Source organism: Carcharodon carcharias, chromosome 11 (assembly GCF_017639515.1).
Source record: "Carcharodon carcharias isolate sCarCar2 chromosome 11, sCarCar2.pri, whole genome shotgun sequence".
NCBI classification, from domain to species: Eukaryota; Metazoa; Chordata; class Chondrichthyes; order Lamniformes; family Lamnidae; genus Carcharodon; species Carcharodon carcharias.
In genome coordinates this window covers 103,244,468-103,262,820 of record NC_054477.1, presented here as the reverse complement: position 1 = coordinate 103,262,820, position 18,353 = coordinate 103,244,468, and the positions used below count along the sequence as shown (strand labels likewise).

The window sequence follows — 18,353 nt, the reverse complement described above, 5'->3', positions numbered from 1 at the left end:
CCTCACACTTCTGTAGAGGCTGGATCATTAAGTACATTCAAAGTTGAGAAAAGACAGATTTTTAATCAGTAAGGAAATCAAGAGTTATGAAGGAAAAGGCAGAAAGAGGAGTTAAGGATTATCAAATCAGCCATGACCTCATTAAATGGCAGAGTAGACTCGATGGGCCGAATGCCTGCTTCTGCTCCTAAGTCCTCTGGTCTTACTTCCCTATTAAATTTCATCTGTCAGATGTCTGCCCACTATGGTAGCCTACCCATCTATATGACCTCCTGATGCAGTTAATTGACATCATCTGGTTCGCCACACCTCCAAGCTTGGTATCCTCAACGCATTTTTAAATTTTACTCTGCATTCCAATACCCAAGTTATATATAAATAAAAGCAGTGGTCCCAGCACTGATCCTTGGGGAACACCACTGTCTACCATCCTCAAGCCTGAAAACAACTATTTACCACAACTCGCTGTTTTCTATCCTTAAGCCAATTTTTTATCCAAGCTGTCGCTACCCTCCTATTCCAATCCATGAGCTTCAATTTTGGTAACCAGCATTTCATGTTGTACTATTTTTTATTCTTTGAATAGATCTGGGTGTCATTGGCAAGGCCAGCATTTGTTGCCCATCCCTAATTGCCCTTGAAGTGAGTGGCTTACCAGGCCATTTCAGAGGGCAGTTAAAGGTCAACCATATTGCTATGGATTTGGGGTCATGTGTAAACAGACTAGGTAAGGATGGCAGATTTCCTTTCCTAATGGACACTAGTTAATCAAATGGGTTTTAATGACAATCCACGATAGTTTCACGATCACCATTACTGAGACGAGCTTTCAATTCCAGATTTTTTGTTAATTGAATTTAAATTGCACCATTTGCCATGGTGTGATTTGAAACCATGCCCCCAAATCATTTGCCTGAGTCTCTGGATTACAAGTCCACTAACTTTACAACTATGACAGTCTCTCTTTTGTCAAATGCTTCCTTAAAATCCATATAAATTACCTCCATTCCATTCCTTGCATTAACTTTCTCTATTACTTCATAAAACAATTCAGGTAGATTGTCAAACACAATCTAGCTTTTACTAATCTGTGCTGGCTCTCCTTAATTAACTCAACCATCTCTTGTTGATTTTCTCCTGTTTATTGTTTCTAAAGCCTTACCTACACTGATGTTAAACTGACTGGCCTGTGGTTACTTGGAACGTGCTTCCACCTTTCTTCAATAAACGTGTCACTCTCCAACTCTCTGGCACCTCCCCAATATCTCAGGGAGATCAAAGAATTATGACAAGGCCTTCTGCTATCTCCACCTCCAGTTCCCTTATCAACCTGGGATGCAAACGATCTGGATCAAGCGTCCTATCCACTCGAAGCGTAGCCAGTCTTTCCAGTACATACTACCTATCAGTTTTCACTCCATCTATTACCTCAAACATCTTCGTTTCTACTGATATTTTGTGAGCATCCTCTTCCTTTGCTTGCACCAATACAAAGTACTCAATCACCCAGACCTTCTGATCTCTCGATGTTCAGAGACCGGACGTACTCCGGAAGATGCACTGTGGGACCCATTGGAAGTCCCAACGCAAGGACTCCATGAGAATTGCACAGGAAGTTTGAACTTCCAACAAGCAATTCCCTGTTCCCCGGGACCATCTGAAAAAGTCTCCAACTCTGAGTTAGAGTCAGAGACTCCAGACAGTTCTGGCCTAAGGACCAGGAAATGTTAGACAGAAAAAAAACCTAGTCCAACTCCTGGGTAACTATACAACTGCCCCCATAATCGCACATTACCCTGTACCCCCGACTACCCACTGCCCCCTAACCCCCCCAACTTCCCCCTGACCTGACTCGTCCCCACCATCCGAATATCCTCCCCGAACCAACTAGCTCCCACCACCCGACTCCACAGAACTCACAGAACTCATTCTCGTTATCTTGACTCCCTTCTCTCTCCCCTTGTCCAGTCCCTTCGCACCTACATCCGTGATTCCTCTGACACCTTACGTCACATCAACAATTTCCAGTTCCCTGGCCCCAACCACTTCCTCTTCACCATGGACGTCCAATCCATCTACACCTCCATCCCCCACCAGGATGGTCTGAGGGCCCTTAGCTTCTTCCTCGAACAGAGGCCCGAACAATCCCCATCCACCACTATTCTCCTCCATCTGGCTGAACTTGTTCTCACACTGAACAATTTCTCCTTCAACTCCTCTCACTTCCTCCAAATAAAAGGTGTGGCTATGGGTACCCGCATGGGCCCCAGCTATGCCTGTCTCTTTATGGGGTACGTGGAACATTCCTTGTTGCAGTCCTACTCCGGCCCCCTTCCACAACTCTTTCTCTGGTACATCGATGATTACTTCAGTGCCGCTTCATGCTCTCGTCGGGACTTGGAAAAATTTATTAATTTTGCTTCCAATCTCCACCCCTCCATCATTTTCATGTGGTCCATCTCTGACACTTCCCTTCCCTGACCTCTCTGTCTCAATCTCTGGTGATAGACTGTCCACCAATATCCATTACAAACCTAACGACTCCCACAGCTCCCTCGACTACAGCTCCTCACACCCCGCTTCCTGTAAGGACTCCATCCCATTCTCTCAGTTCCTTTGCCTCCGTCGCGTCTGTTCCGATGATGCTACCTTCAAAAACAGTTCCTCTGACATGTCCTCCTTCTTCCTTAACCGAGGTTTTCCACCCACGGTCATTGACAGGGCCCACAAGCGTGTCCGGCCCATCTCCCGCGCATCCGCCCTCACGCCTTCTCCTCCCTCCCAGAAACATGATAGGGTCCCCCTTGTCCTCACTTATCACCCCACCAGCCTCCGCATTCAAAGGATCATATCATCCTCCGCCATTTCCGCCAACTCCAGCATGATGCCACCACCAAACACATCTTCCCTTCACCCCCCCTATCGGCATTCCGTAGGGATCGTTCCCTCCGGGACACCCTGGTCCACTCCTCCATCACCCCCTACTCCTCAACCCCCTCCTATGGCACCACCCCATGCCCACGCAAAAGATGCAACACCTGCCCCTTCACTTCCTCTCTCCTCACCGTCCAAGGGCCCAAACACTCCTTTCAAAAGAAGCAGCATTTCACTTGCATTTCCCCCAACTTAGTCTACTGCATTCGTTGCTCCCAATGTGGTCTCCTCTACATTGGAGAGACCAAACGTAAACTGGGCGACCGCTTTGCAGAATACCTGCGGTCTGTCCGCAAGAATGATCCAAACCTCCCTGTCGCTTGCCATTTTAACACTCCACCCTGCTCTCTTACCCACATGTCTGTCCTTGGCTTGCTGCATTGTTCCAGTGAAGCCCAACGCAAACTGGAGGAACAACACCTCATCTTCTGACTAGGCACTTTACAGCCTTCCGGACTGAATATTGAATTCAACAACTTTAGGTCTTGACTTCCCTCCTCCATCCCCACCCCCTTTCTATTTCCCCCTTCCTTTTGTTTTTTCCAATAAATGATATAGATTTTTCTTTTCCCACCTATTTCCATTATTTTTAAACATTTTTAAATCTTTTATGCTCCCCCCACCCCCACTAGAGCTATACCTTGAGTGCCCTACCATCCATTCTTAATTAGCACATTCGTTTAGATAATATCACCAACTTTAACATCTATGTGTTCTTTTGTTCTGTTGTTTGTGACATCTTTTGATGATCTGCTTCTATTACTGCTTGTTTGTCCCTACAAACACACCAACACCCTCCACTTCTCTCTCTCTCCCCCCACCCAACACCCCCCCCCACCCCAGACCCCACCCCTACACACCTTAAACCAGCTTATATTTCACCCCTTTCTTGGACTCACTCAAGTTCTGTCGAAGGGTCATGAGGACTCGAAACGTCAACTCTTCTCCGCCGATGCTGCCAGACCTGCTGAGTTTTTCCAGGTAATTCTGTTTTTGTTTTACCACAACTCCACCTCCATCCGACCTCACCTGACGAGCTCCCGACCCAACTGGAGTAGTCTCCACCATCTGACTGCACCCCCAACCTGACAAGCACCCAACCCAACCTGACTAGCTCTCACTACCCAACTAGCCCCAGAGTCCTGACTGCCCCCGCAACACGACCTGACTACCCCCTGCCACCCAACTCCCCCCGTAATTCAGCTCCCATCCTGACTAGCCCCTAACCCAACCAGCCCTCGCCACCCAACAACCCCACCGAACTTCCGGCTCTCCCCGCAACCCGACCTAACTAACCCTAACCACCCAGCATGACTAGCCCCCAACCTACAAAACCTCCCAACCCAACCAAAGCCCTGACCCACTCACCCACCTGCCACCCCACACCCCTGCTCACCCAACCCAACTGCCATCCTACCACCTGATCCACATGCTTCCCAACCTTTAACCCACCCTACACCCTTACCCACTCACCTTACCTGCCCTACCCCTTTATACACTTAGCTTCTCACCTGTTTTTCAAAGAAGCTTTGAGAAATTTAAACTCTAATTAAAGAATACGGTAGCTGGTGCCATAAAAAGGTGGTGAGGTTTCTGTGCAGACTATCTCCACTGCTCCCTTCGAGGTTTCCTGCACTGACTGACTTTTGCAGGATCCTCCATCGGAAGTTTGCCCTGAAAAATTGGAGGACGCCAGGTGGTTTGTCCGAGCGGGGTGAGAAATAGTGTTTCCGACCCAGAACCGAAGATTCGGGCTATTAAGTATTCTAGCCTTGCCCGCCACCTCTAAGCACATATCACCCTCTTAATCCCTAATAGGACCCACCCCACCCCTTTTGACCCACTTCCTATTTACATGCCAATAGAAGATTTTAGGGTTTCCTTTTAACTGCCATTTTATTCTCTCTTCACCAGTCTTATTTTTCTCTTCAACAGAAACCAGACGAAATCCAATAGGTTGAGAGGGGAGTTGAAGAATTCACCTGACATGCATCATCAAAGAGCCGAATGGCCTACTCCTGCTCCTAGTTTCTATGTTTCTACGTTTCTATGTTTCTGTACACCTTCTTAATTTTTTATTTCATCGTATTCTCTTTTTCCTTTTTCTTTTGGCTTCATTTCCCCTACCTTGCCCTTATTGAAATTTACCGACTGTGTTTGAAACACCTCCTCCTTAAAGATTGCTGACAGTTTTCCCATCAGTCTTTGATTCCATCTCACCCTGGCTAGATCCACTCTCATCCCATTGAAGTTAGCCCTCCTCCAATTTAGAAGCTCTACTTTAGATTGTTCCTTGCTCTTCGCCATTACTAATCTAAATTTTATGATGATCGTTCTTACCCAAGTGTTCCCCACAGAAACTTGGTCCACATGACCCAGCTCATTTCCCAGCACCAGGTCCAGCAATGGCTCCTTCCTAGTTGCACCGTGAACATACTGGTCAAGGAAGTTCTCCTGACCATATTTCAGAGATTCCGCCCCCTTAATTTCCCTTTACTCAACCGTTATCATAATCAATATACGGTAAATTGAAATCTCAAAGTATCACCACTCTATTGTTCTTGCAGATTTCTGATTTCCCTGCAGATTTACTCCTCTATTCTCTCACCATTTGCAGGTCCTGGTGGTGTGATCATACCTTTCTTGCTTCTCAACTCTGGCCAAAAGGATTGTATACTCTGGATTCTGTCACAACTTTAAGATTCTTATTTTTAAAGTTAAATTCCTTTATAACATCACCCTCTCTATCCCTCACCTCTGAAGAATCATCATATGGGCTTGAAACATTAACTCTGTTTCTCTCTCCACAGATGCTGCCAGACCTGCTGAGCTTTTTCAGCATTTTCTGTTTTTGTTTCAGAATGCTATTGAGGCTGGGTGGTAGTATTAACACCCAGTATCCCTCAGAAAAAAAGAACAGCTGCTGTTTGAGACACAGAAACGAAGGAGCTACTGCTGTGGGAAAGCAGGGAAGAACTGTTTTGTGTTAACAACAAAAGGATGCTTGTTAGAATTTGATTTCTGTTCAAAAGGAAGGGATCAGAACAGAGAGGGATCTTGAAGATTTAAGGAACAGGGAGCCGCTGGGGTGTACCTTGCTGGTGATAATTGGATCCACATGCTTGAACAGAGGGTGGCACGGTTGTCAAAAGTCAGTGGAAGTATCAACCTGGCATGGTGGGGAAAAGTGAACATCCACTGGGGAGTTGGGAGTGACTGTGGGACTGTTCGTTTAATGCTACATACCTGTCAGAAGGGTTCTGGGTCCTCTGCTGTTCACAGTGCACATCAATGATTTAGACATAAATTTGGGGAACATGAATTAAAAGTTTGCAGATGATATTTGTTTGATAATGAATAATAAAGCTGTGGACGGCAGGAAGATGTCAATGAATATCACTGGTCAGATGTGCAGGAGAAAAGGTTTAAAAAAGGGAATACACAATAAATGGTAGGATATTGAAAACTGTAGGGGAACAGAAGGCCCTTGGAGTGCATGGCCACAGATTCCTAGAGGTAGCAGGACAGGAACTTAAGGCCTAGGTTATGTGAGGGAGGTTATGATAGAATTGTATAAAATACTGGTTATGCCACAGCTAGACTGCTGCGCGCTATCTGATTCTGGTCACCACATTGCAGAAGGATGTGTCTGCACAAGAGCGAGAGTATAGAAGAGATTACCAGACTGGGAATCAAGAATTTTAGCTATGAGGAAAGACTGGATGAACTGAGATTGTTTTCTTTCAACAGAGGAAGCTGAGAGGAAATTTAATTGAGGTTTATAAAATTATGAAGGACCAAGAAGAGCAGATAGGAAAGCATTGCTTCCCTTTGCAGAAATGTTAGTCACCAGGGTATAGATTTTGAACAACTGGCCAAAGGATTAGAGAGGAGCTAGTGAGAAATGTTTTCACCTAGAGCATGATAGCAGCCTGGAACTTGTTGCTTGAAAGGATGGCAAAGGCAGAAACACTCATCACATTTAAAAATACTTGGATATGCCCTTGAAGTGTCATAATTTACAGGGTTATGGGCCAAGAGCTGGAAGGTGGGATTAGGCTGGATAACTCTTTCTGAAAGCACGGGTACAATAGGTTGAATAGCCTCCTTCTCTGCGTCAAGTTTTCTCTGTTTCTATCTTTGTTCCAAGAATTTTGCACAGACTACTAAAATGCACTCAAATGCAAAATGCAGTAAAATCACGTAACTCTGAATCAGCAGATTTTTGTTGGACTTGAATGTCATGAGTCAGGAATTATTCATGGGCTTGAGAACTGTGAAGAACTATAGGTGGGTTAATCCTGAAAGAAAAACTGGAAGTGTGTCATGTCAGGGGAACAAAGCATAGACAGTGAGAAGGGGCTTCCCAGGATTAAGGTGGGCTCAAATATTTTCAGAAACAGAAAGCAACAAGGCAAACAAGTGCATTCCATTTTCCTTTTCGGCCTCAGTTTTCCCCAAAGGGAGCAAGCCACAGGGACTTGCTATTCTTTTAAGAATTAACCATTTCTAATGAAGGTTATATTTTTAACAGTTTCCCAACATTACGTTAATTGTATGAGTATTTGAAAAATTCTAAACAGCAGCTCAAAGCAGTTTCACAAAATTATTCAATAGAATTCTACAATGATACAGCACAAAAAAAGGTCATTCACTACATCATGCCTGTATCGGCTCTTTGAAATCTAATTAGTCCCATTCCTCTAACGTCCCAACAGACCTGCAAATTTTCCCCTTCAAATATTTATCTACTTATTCCACCAGATAATTGTGTCACTTGCTAGTTTGGGACTGGCAGCTATCAACCCGAAAAATGACTGAAGTGATTACCTTCCAGCTACATCCTCGTGCATTAGTGTATCACTAACATTTGTCTTATAAAAGGAAGAAAAGGGAAAAAAAGTGTGCAAAAAAGGTGAAAAAAGAAAATGAGGGACCAGAAGTGAACAAAAGAACAAAACAAAAACAGAAAATCTGGAAGACAAGGAAGAGAAATGTATACAAATAAAATGTGAAATCAGGAAAGAAGCAAAAGTATAGTTACAGAAGCACATTGGTTCTTCAGCCCGTCAGCAACATCCAGGGTTATTGAGAAAATAATTATCCACATCTTATATATCTTCCAATTATTAGGATCACAGCCCTCACTTTACAGATTCTTGCAGTAAACTGCAGTTTCCATAGGCAAATCCACATTGCATACTTAAAATCTGTTGGTTTATAAGCAAAGGACAAAAGTAGCATACATCAGCCAAACAATAAGTATACGTTTGCGCCACTGAGTTATCCAACAGAGGTCAGGTGAAATATCCAGCATACATTCCTCATCATTTTGATAGGATGAAAAATAATCTGTTTCCCAGGAATATCATTTAGATTGGAAGCAGAAATCAGGTTAATTACAGGGAAATGACATGCACCCAAAATAAAAATCAATGGTCATTGGTCACTCATAGTCAAGAAATCAGAAATATTAAAATTACAAAGCTACAACAATTTTTTCTAAGGCACATACATTTTTATTCAACGTTAATTCCTAAAGTAAAACAGAATAAATCTAAATTTGGGGAAAATGGGTAACATTTTATTTCCATATATTTATTATTACATCACAAGGGATGTATAGTAAAGGAATATGGCCAACAGAATAGCAAGACATAGAATCCAATGGATATAAAAATAGTTTTGAAATGTTTTCCCATGAACAGTATCAGGGGATCCCAGTTAGATTACTTAAAAAAAAACAACCAATCAGCGGACTTGACTTCACTCATAGAAAGCATAAGTTGCGTTAAGTTAAACTTAAGGATGCTCAGCTAGCTGATATCTGGAAAGATCAAAGATCTGCACAAAAGATCTTTATGATTCAACCTGCTGGCTTTTTTTTAAAAAATCAAATATATTGAAAGTCATGCCATATGACTAAAAAGAATTAAAAAAGTTTCATGTTTCACTTACTGTATTGGAAGTTGCACCAATATATTGCACAACCATTTCCCTTTTAATACTCATATCCTTCTCACGCAGAGGAGCCTTTCGCTCTTCATTTAAGTTCATATCTTCCTGTGAAAATAACAATAAGCTAAGTTAACTTGCTGAAATGACATTTTTTCCTACGTTATTAGTTATGACAACATAGCAAATCCTATCCTAAAATCTATACTGGCTGGTGTCACCTCATATCTGTTGTGACGTTTAGACACAGTTTTGAACTGAGTTCAACTTATAAATTTCCAGATTCTTTACAGGACCCCAAAAGCTCACCTCCTAAATTTGAGCAAGGAAGCACCTAAATTTTCCCCACTATGCTCTTACCAAAAGTCAGATCTATTGTGTGAAGAACAAAAGAGTTGGCACTTAATGCTTTATCTCATTATCAGCATGTTCCAAGTGTTTCACAGCCAAAAAAGTACTTGTTTTATTTGTAGAAGTGTATGCTATTGTTATGTTGGCAAAGCCATTTGCAAACAGTAAGAACAAAATCATCTGCTGAATTGTGTTGACTTAGAAATAAATATTGGCTAGGACACAAGCAGAACTCCCCTGCTCTTTTCTGAATCTTACAATGGGGAATTTTTCTATCCACCCGAACAGACAGGTTTGCAATTTAAAGCCTTAATTGAAGAAGCCCCTTAACGTAATAAAAAGTTTCGGCACAACATTTATAAAATATAACATTGTGAACATTTTAATAAATCTCATCTGTCGTCATGACAATGTGATGTGCACATGGAATATTAATCTTTCATTTCATCAGGTCAAATATATACTGAACTTTCAAAGCAATCAAAGGCACTGACTTAAGATGGCTGTCACAGTCACCTGCCACATCTGGTATTACAAGTTGGTCAGTTTCTGGAAGTTTCCAATATGGATTATAATGAGGACATGCCAAGGCAAACCTCCTATGGAATTTCACAGCTGCTGATGTTAAGAACTATTTCAAAGATAAACTGGAACTTGTAGCTGACTCTCCCCATTTGCATTTCTCTAATGCTACCTTACAGGCAGAGACAGAAAGTTTATTGGGGCAATGGCTGTACAGAAGGTGTAGATATGTTCTTCTTAGTTCATCAAAGGGAAGAATGGTCCATTCAGAAGTGATGGCTGGTACATTTAAGAAGCCAATCACCTTGGCAATAACACAATGGCTAAGGTCTGTCCAGACATGAGCTAATCAATTACCTTCTGTGGGATACTCCAATCATTAGGGGAAGAAAAGTCATGTGACCAGAATCACCATTTTGAAGTACCATTTTCTTACTGCAGCCTGGTTTCTTTTAGCAGTCTAGAAGTCATTGGCTGCGAATAGAAAAGTAATAACATCTTTCCCTGCTGTTGTTAAGTTCAGAGCCCTATCTCTGTTACATTGTGGAATCCATCACAAAGATAGAGAATTTCAATCGAAAGGAACTCTGCCTGCTTATATCATAATGTAGTCAACAGACAGAAAAGTTCCGGAGGACACTCCGAAATCCCAAATCAGTGTTTCCAGGGGAGCCTCAAGCACTAACAACAGTGAAGGACTCAAACAGTGAATTCTTGTTTTTTTTTTTTTGCCTTTTATCATTGAGTCTTAATTTGGCCAAAGTTAAACTCCTCTACTCTATAACTGGTAATTTTGCATGCGTGTGTCTTTTGAAGGTCAGGCCATGTGTTTACCTTCTTAAATATCTTTTATAGTTAATATTTGCAAATCATTCTGGGATGAATCTTCCCCCTCCAAGAAAGTCTTTGCAACTAACATAGCCATACTGCCTTGCACTTTGTTTAGTGAAATTCACCATGAACTACTGTGAGCCAAAACCTTAGCTGATTTCCCAGTGCACCCATCAAGTTCTATGAATTCGCAATCCCACTAAAGCCCCCAAATCAATAATCTCTGTAGAGGCTAGTAACATTTATTTTTGTTTAGCATTCGAAAATCCAGGTATATAAGGAACGAAAGAAGCCACAAAATAATTTTAACACATCAAAATCAAAGAACATGAACCTTATTAACTACTCTCTACTTAATTATGTTAAAAATGTTAAACTGAAAGCAAAATAATGCAGATTCTGGAACTCAACTTCCAAAGGAGAGACATGTTGGACCAAAACATTGGGTAGAATTTTCCCAGATTTGCAATGAATGTGGTAGCGGGTGGGTAAAGCGACGTTTTACCTGCCGGCCACGATGGCGAGTTTTCACGTCGTATCGTCCCAAACCCACCACGTTATTCATGCACTTCCAGGAAACACGCCGGTGCCACAGCGAGCGGGCTCTCATTCGCCCGTCTGCCGTCTCCCCGCTGATGCTTCACGCCAGGTGCCATATTTAAATTCCAGCTGCAAGCACACATCTCAGTGCTTCCAGACCAGCACTGCAGCACAGAAGGCATGGCCCTGAGAGTGAAGAAGGCTGCAGCCCCCAGGTTCAACGACGCATCCCTCAAGTGCCTCTTGGATGCTGTGGAGACCTGCCAGGATGTCCTCCACCCTGGCTCTGGCTGTAGGATAGGCAGCAACAGCACCAACCAACTTGGGAGACGGTAGCAGCAGTGGTCAGCGCCAATGCCCTTCAAAGAAGGGCAGCGACCCAGTGCTGAAAGAGGATGAATGATTTCCTCCATTCCGCCAGGGTAAGTCACTCTTCTCATCACTCTCAACTCACACACTCACAAATCCAGAGTGATCTCACTCAATGTCAATTCAAGGGTCATCACCATTCGCTCTCTCACATTCACCATCATTGTCCTCATCCCATCCCTGGGGCCACTCACTACCCACACAGATCGGGCATACTTACCATCTAGCGTGGCAGGCGTCCTGCTTACACTTTCGCTATCTCTACTCATGCAGGACTAGCTGGCACACAAGAGGGAGAAGCCGCAGACCGATGTGGAATGCCCATAATCAAGATTCTCACGGACTTTGAAAACACAGCCATCCAGCTGGCCGGCAACGATCTGGACCGGTCCTGGGCTGACGGCGAGGTCAGCAGTGCTCTACCAAATGAGGGTCCAGCAGTGCATAATAGATCAGACAACCATGCTGAGCGACGTCTCCTGTTTGAGATGCCACTGCCATGCACTAATTATCTTCTCTTGCTGCCCAGGCACATTTTGGAAAAAACCAATGGATCCACGACCCAGGCCTCAAATCAAGCCCTGAAGAAACCTCTGAAGAGGAATCTGGAGGCATCCTCCTTGAAGTCTCATCACAGCACTCATCCACACCCTCCACCAGCGTAGAAACACACACACACACCTCAATGGAACCTAGCTTTAGAATAGCCTTGGGATCGCAATCTGGTGAGCACATCGCACTGTCTGATTAACAGCAGGCCATGGTAGGAACTGCCCTGACATCCATCACTCAGAGGACTGCTGGAGGCCAGAGCGTTGCTGAGTCCGAGTGAGATGACGAGCCTCTGGACTCGGTCATGTCACAGTTGCTGGAGCTCCAAAGGTAATCTCAGGAACATCAGGAAGGTGTATCCGCTGCACTCCTCAGATTGCAAAGCACGATGGAGGAGTCCATCCGCCTTCGTTCTGAGGTAATAGCGCTGGCCTGCCAATGCACAAAGGTCAACTCTAGTAGGATGGCGGCTGCCATGGAGACTTTGGTCCAGGACTTGGCTCTTGTACTGCTGCTTGGGCTCAACTCCATCGCTAATGCTATAGTTGGCCTCCAATAGTGTGTACGCGAGAGGGGTGTCGGGCAGCTCAATCTCACTGCAGCTACCCCCGCTCCTCAAGGAGTCAGCTTGGGGTTCCCGGGCACCCAAAGGGAGAAGGATCAGCAGGTGCACACACTGGGGCCATCCATCCAGGTGACTCTGAGAGTGTCCAGCCCACCCGACTCCCCTCTTCTTGTGACCTCAGGATCTCCAGCACCACAGGCCGAGGAGGGTGCCACTGCCACACAGCAGGACTCCGAAAGCAGGCCGGAGCCCTCCAAGTCTCAGCCCTCCAGAGGACGCCCGCCAAAATCATTGCAGACAGGGCGCTGCAGTCAGCAGGCTGCCTCAACCTCCGCCGTGGATGCCATGGGAGCACCAAGACATAGGAGTAGGGTTAAGTAAGTTAAGAAGAATTTGTTGCACAGCCCAGGCTCAGGTATTATTCACCTGTACATACTGTTCACTATTGTCAATAAACTCCCAAGAACGTCCTCCTGCCTGTGGCTCCTTGTTCTGACGAGCAGGTTTCTTGTCACACAGATGTGAAACCTTTCTGCACAAGATAAAGGCAGGTGACTCAGTCCACCTCCCTGTGCTCTCTGCAGCCTTCAGACCGAAGTGATGGTCCAGCCTCATGCTCCCTGGAAACATTACTGATGCCTGCATCTCAACAGTGCTCGTCATTGCTGCCAGAATGTAGTGGGCAGGCCCACAGAGTTCTCTCATTCTCCCGGTGTGCTCTCAGCACTTTTAAGGAGGGGCTGTCCCCCATCTCCTCAGCATCAATGACCGCTGATGCTGTGCACCTGAGGGGCTCAGGTGAAGGTGGACAAAGGATCAGTTGTTTCTAAAGTTTCATGGATGCATCTCTATGATAAGAGCCTGATCACAGAGCACAAGCAATCTGCCCTCAGCCAGACAGGAGTCAGGCATTCTCAGAGGCTATGTGAAGCTTTATGGAATGTCTTCACTGCATATCAACATCGAGTGCTGTAATCGAGTGACTATTAGGGCCTCCACTACTTCTCCATGACAGTAACATTCTCTCAGAGAGTATTCACACAGCCAGAAGCCAGGCTGGAGTCAAACATTCACAGATGCGATGTGAGGATCTATGGGGTCACCTCACTGCATGTGGCCATCATCCTCCCCAAATCTAGCAGCTATGAGGGCCTCCCGAGTGCACCTGCCTCATTTAACCAGTGCAAGGGCCTCAGCCTGTCATTGTCACTTCTGAGAACCTCCTCACCCTCGTCGCCGTCAGCATCCTCCACATCAGAGGAGACCTCAAACTCCTCCATCTCCTCCTGAGCCAGCTGATCTCCCCATTGCAGCACCCAGTTGTAAAGGGCACAGCAGACGATGTGTAACCCCCTCTGTGGACTATATTGCAGGGCTCCACCAGACCAATCCAGGCACCAGGACCTCATCTTCAGTATCCGGATGGTCTGCTCCATGTTGTGAGCTGCAGCATGAGCCTCATCATACTGTCACTCTGCTGCAGTCTGAGATTGTCGCATAGTTGTCATCAGCCAAGGGCAATTGAGAGTAGCCCTTGTCCCCAACGATCCATCCCTGCAGCTTCTGTGGACCTTGAAAGACTCCAGGGATCTGTGACCAACTGAGGATGCAGGTGCAATGCATAATCCCTGGAAACCATGTTCAAACCTGTAGGATGCATTCTGATGGTCACCCACAAGCTGCACGTTCAACGCATGGAACCCCTTGCGGTTGGTGTAGTCCACCATGTGTTAGTGACGGAGATCTGAGCATCACACAACTGCAATCAATCCCACCTGCACCTGTGGGAAACCCAAGATCTGGGCAAATCCAATCGCTCTTGCATCCTGGCTGTCCTGGTCCTAGGCAAAACGCACAAAATTGTGTGCCCTCCGGAAGATGGCATCTGTGACCTCATGGATGCATCTGTGGGTGGAGTCTTGTGAAATCCCACAGAGGTAACCTGAGGAGCCCTGAAAGGGGACACTAGCGTAGAAATTGAGCGCCGAGGTCACTTTCTTGGCCACTGGCAGTGGATGCCCTCCATGTCCCCAAATCCTGCAGTAGCAAACAGATGTGACCAGCCAGTTATCAAGTCATGCGCAGTCTTCTGTGACACTGGCTCTCAGTTATCTGCAGGAACTAAAGGTGGCGTCTAAAGACCCTGGGTGTCATGAGGCACCAGCCTGCGATGGCTCACTGTGGCTCTTGGGTGGCATGTGCGGAAGCCCCAGCCGCCCCTTCTTCCTGAGGTTCCTGTTCCTGCATCTGCGCAGCCAAGAGCCTCAGTTACTCTCTCCTCTATCGTCTTCATGCTCTGTAGGCCATCAGGCATACAGCTAGTTCACCAGGCTTCATGATCCTGATGTACTCCTGCAGGATCAAAGAGAGAGAGAGAGAGAGACACATGGTTAGCATGGGTGTACTAAGAACCTGCCTTGGTTACATGTGAAGGTCCCTAAACGCATCCTGAGTGTGCTGGCCACCACTTGGATGGCCAGAGATCAGTGCACTGCACGGCTTTCTGAAACCCCACCCCAGTTCACCCGACCGATTGGCGGCAGGTTTTCCCGCTGGATTGCATGCTGTGCTCTCAGCTCAGGCATTATCCTAACCTGTGCTGCAAGGCCGCACTGTTAGCTTGAACCATGGGGGAGTTCGGTTCAAACCAAGATACTGACACTGCGGGGGCTGTGAACGTCTCCAGCAGTGACTCCTCCATGGTCAACTTTAGCACGAGATTGTACAACGTGTGCAGTTGTCCAACTGTTCTGCCATCTACTAAAATGCTCATGACTCTGCAGTCTGTGCCGGGGAGGGAGTGGGGGATGAAAAGCTTTGGAGCACTTGGTGGCACTTTGATGCCTCTGTGTTGCTTGAGTGGGCAGATAAGCTAGAAGTCCAACTCCAATCATTATCAATGTGGCTGTGCCTGAACTGTCCAAGTTGCAGAGAAGTGGTCACTTCATACAAGTTGCCCTAAAGCGTGGCCACTTCCCTTGCCCAACCAACCCTGCAACCCGAGTGCTTATGCGCTTTATTCAACAGCAGGCCCTTGGCTCTCCACAAGTCGCCTCAATGGCGGGGCTGCCCTTAACCCGGACCCCTAACACCACTGAAGCTTGAAGTCCAACAGGCGACCCGGGCAAGCTCTGCACAACATTACTGTGTACTCACCTCCGAGTTCCCCTCAAATGCAGGGTGCCAAGTGCATGCCTTTTATGTTGTGAAACAAGTCGGCATGCTTTCCCGCCAACGTAGACGGATGATCCAGCAAGGGGGGAACGATTCCGGCGGCTGGCCTGATAATTATATGCTGATTTGTTACCATGAGGTCCCTGACATCCAATGGCAGGCAATATGGCCAGACATCGGCGGGCTGAATGGAAAATCAAACTCGTTTCACACCATCATGAAACCGATCACGCCATATTGCCCACTCACACCACCAATCATGCCTGACGCCGCGAGCATGGAAAATTCCGCTCATTTGAAGGGTTCTCAAAATTCCCACATTTTTCATATCATCAACAAGGGTATGACTTTTGGACTTTTAAATTGCTGAGTTAAGTGTAAAACCCTGCAGACAGGAGGGTAGACCCATGAAGGCCTGGGGCTGCACATGCCTGGCATTATTGAGTACAGTGCAGATTGTTTTCCCTGAAACCAGGCAACGAGAGGAGACAGAATATGCATTCTTCCCTTTAATACAATCAACCCAGAGAAAGACTTCACCTCACACGAAACTGAAACCCGTTTAAATTTTGTATAAATAATCGCTACTAACTACTAAGGCAGGAAGGCACTATCAATTCAATTATGCAAACTCATCAATGCTCCATACATCCAATGGCTTTCAGTTCAAAACTAGTTAGTTACGAGGCAGGAAGATAATGATAAGCATCATGCGAGCCCATTAAATACAATGAGACACACAATCACCGAAGGAAGCCCACCAAAGTCAAACAAAGAACTAACCTTGATTTGGATTCCAATAAGAAATTCGAAAGACAGTATAACTGGGCAAAACAAAAACAAAAATACCTGGAAAAACTCAGCAGGTCTGGCAGCATCTGTGGAGAGGAACACAGTTAACGTTTCGAGTCCGCAAGACTCTTCAACAGAACTAAGGAAAAATAGAAAAGGGTTGAAATATAAGCTGGTTTAAGGGGTTTGTGGGGGTGGTGGGTGTTGACGGGGACGACAAGAAGAGCTGAATAGAAGGCCAGTGATAGATGGAGATAACCAAAAGATGTCACAGACAAAAGGACAAAGAGGTATTGAAGGTGGTGATATAATCCAAAGGAATGTGCTAATTAAGAGTAGAAAGCAGGACGAGCAAGGTAATGATAGCCCTAGTGGGGGTGGGGTGGAGGAATCGAAAAGGCTAAAAGGTAGAAATAAAACAATGGATGGAAAACTGGGCTGTTACGAGAGAGAGAGAGAGAGAAACCAACTAGCAGAAGGGTGAGAGAAACCAGCTAGCAAAAGGGCGAGAGAGGGAAACCAGCTAGCAGGCAGTGAGCAGTTGGTAATGGTTGAAACAGAGTTTAAGCAAGAAGATCTGGAGGTTTGCCGGCACGCAGGCAACATCAAGGCGAGGGGCACGGCGTGGCAGGCTCAACCGAAGACAACAAGGCCACAATCGCAGCCCTCCACGAAGATTGACCACCCACAACCGAGTCCTCCACTCAACTAAAGAACCTTCGCAGATTCCACAGACCAGGACCGCGTGGGGACGGCAGGCCCCAAAGGACACAAAGAGCGTACCCCAAAACTACAACCAGCTTACCTGGCTGAATTTCGAACTGTCAAGGAACCCTGGGTTGGTGAACATGATCCCTGACCTCTACTAGTTCAATTTAGTTAGGTTCTGGGGGGTGGGACAAGGGTAAGGGGATTAGTAGAGTGATTTTTCGCTCGTTATGCCATGTGTTCCCCATTCTTAACTAAGTGTACTTTGTAAGTCTGTATAATCTCAGTGTAATCCTAATGTTATAAGTTCATTTGTGACTTCAATAAACTCAGTTTTTCTTGCACCAAAACCAGTTGTCTGGTGCACTTTGTCACAACCCCCAGATAAGTCCAAGGTCTAGAACCCAGGGAGTGAGAGCAATTCGAACAGCTCAGAAGTCAGAGGTGAAACTGACACACACCATCACCCCCTGCACATTAACTCTGTTTCTCTCCACAGGTGCTGCCTTTTTCAGCATTTTCAGTTTTTATTTCAGATCTTCTGGTTCTAATGTTCTTTAATTCTAAGGTTTAGCATTCAAAACTCTCTCATCAGCTCAACTGTACCAGAAACTCAATTCATTGTTTATAGAATCCTTCAGTTACCACGAATTTTCACTCTTTTAGCAACACACAGAATTTCAACCGAATTCTGTTCAAAGAGATGTTTCCTTCACTGTAGCTTGTTCTAAACTCGAAAACTAAACGAAACTATATGAACAGAGAATCACTGCCTAGAATTAACTTATGTTGCCCTGCTTTTCCTATCATATTTATCTCCCAGGTAACCTGGGCACATGATAATTTACTGGAAGCCAATGGCTGTTTACCAGAAATCAGATCCTCAAGAAATCTAATTCTTAAAGGGACCCTCATAGCACTCATTTGCAAGTGTTTGAGGAAGTTCTTAAAGTTAAGCATTTTTCTTTAAGTACAAGCAAACTAATAGGCATGTTCTAAAATTTTATTGATTTTTAAAAATTTACTAAGAAACTAATATAACTAGCAAATGGTTGAGTAT

The 18,353-nt window shown here is 45.3% G+C and overlaps 1 protein-coding gene across 1 annotated transcript in view; it reads right to left on the bottom strand.

The window, feature by feature from the left end:
- The window catches only part of LOC121284432 (protein diaphanous homolog 3-like), a 784,525-nt gene that overhangs the window by 683,335 nt on the left and 82,837 nt on the right, over positions 1-18,353 (bottom strand). Inside the window, exon 4 of the mRNA XM_041199892.1 lies at positions 8,893-8,997. Within this exon, the coding sequence (XP_041055826.1) occupies positions 8,893-8,997 (105 nt within the window). The remainder of the gene's footprint in view (positions 1-8,892; positions 8,998-18,353) is intronic.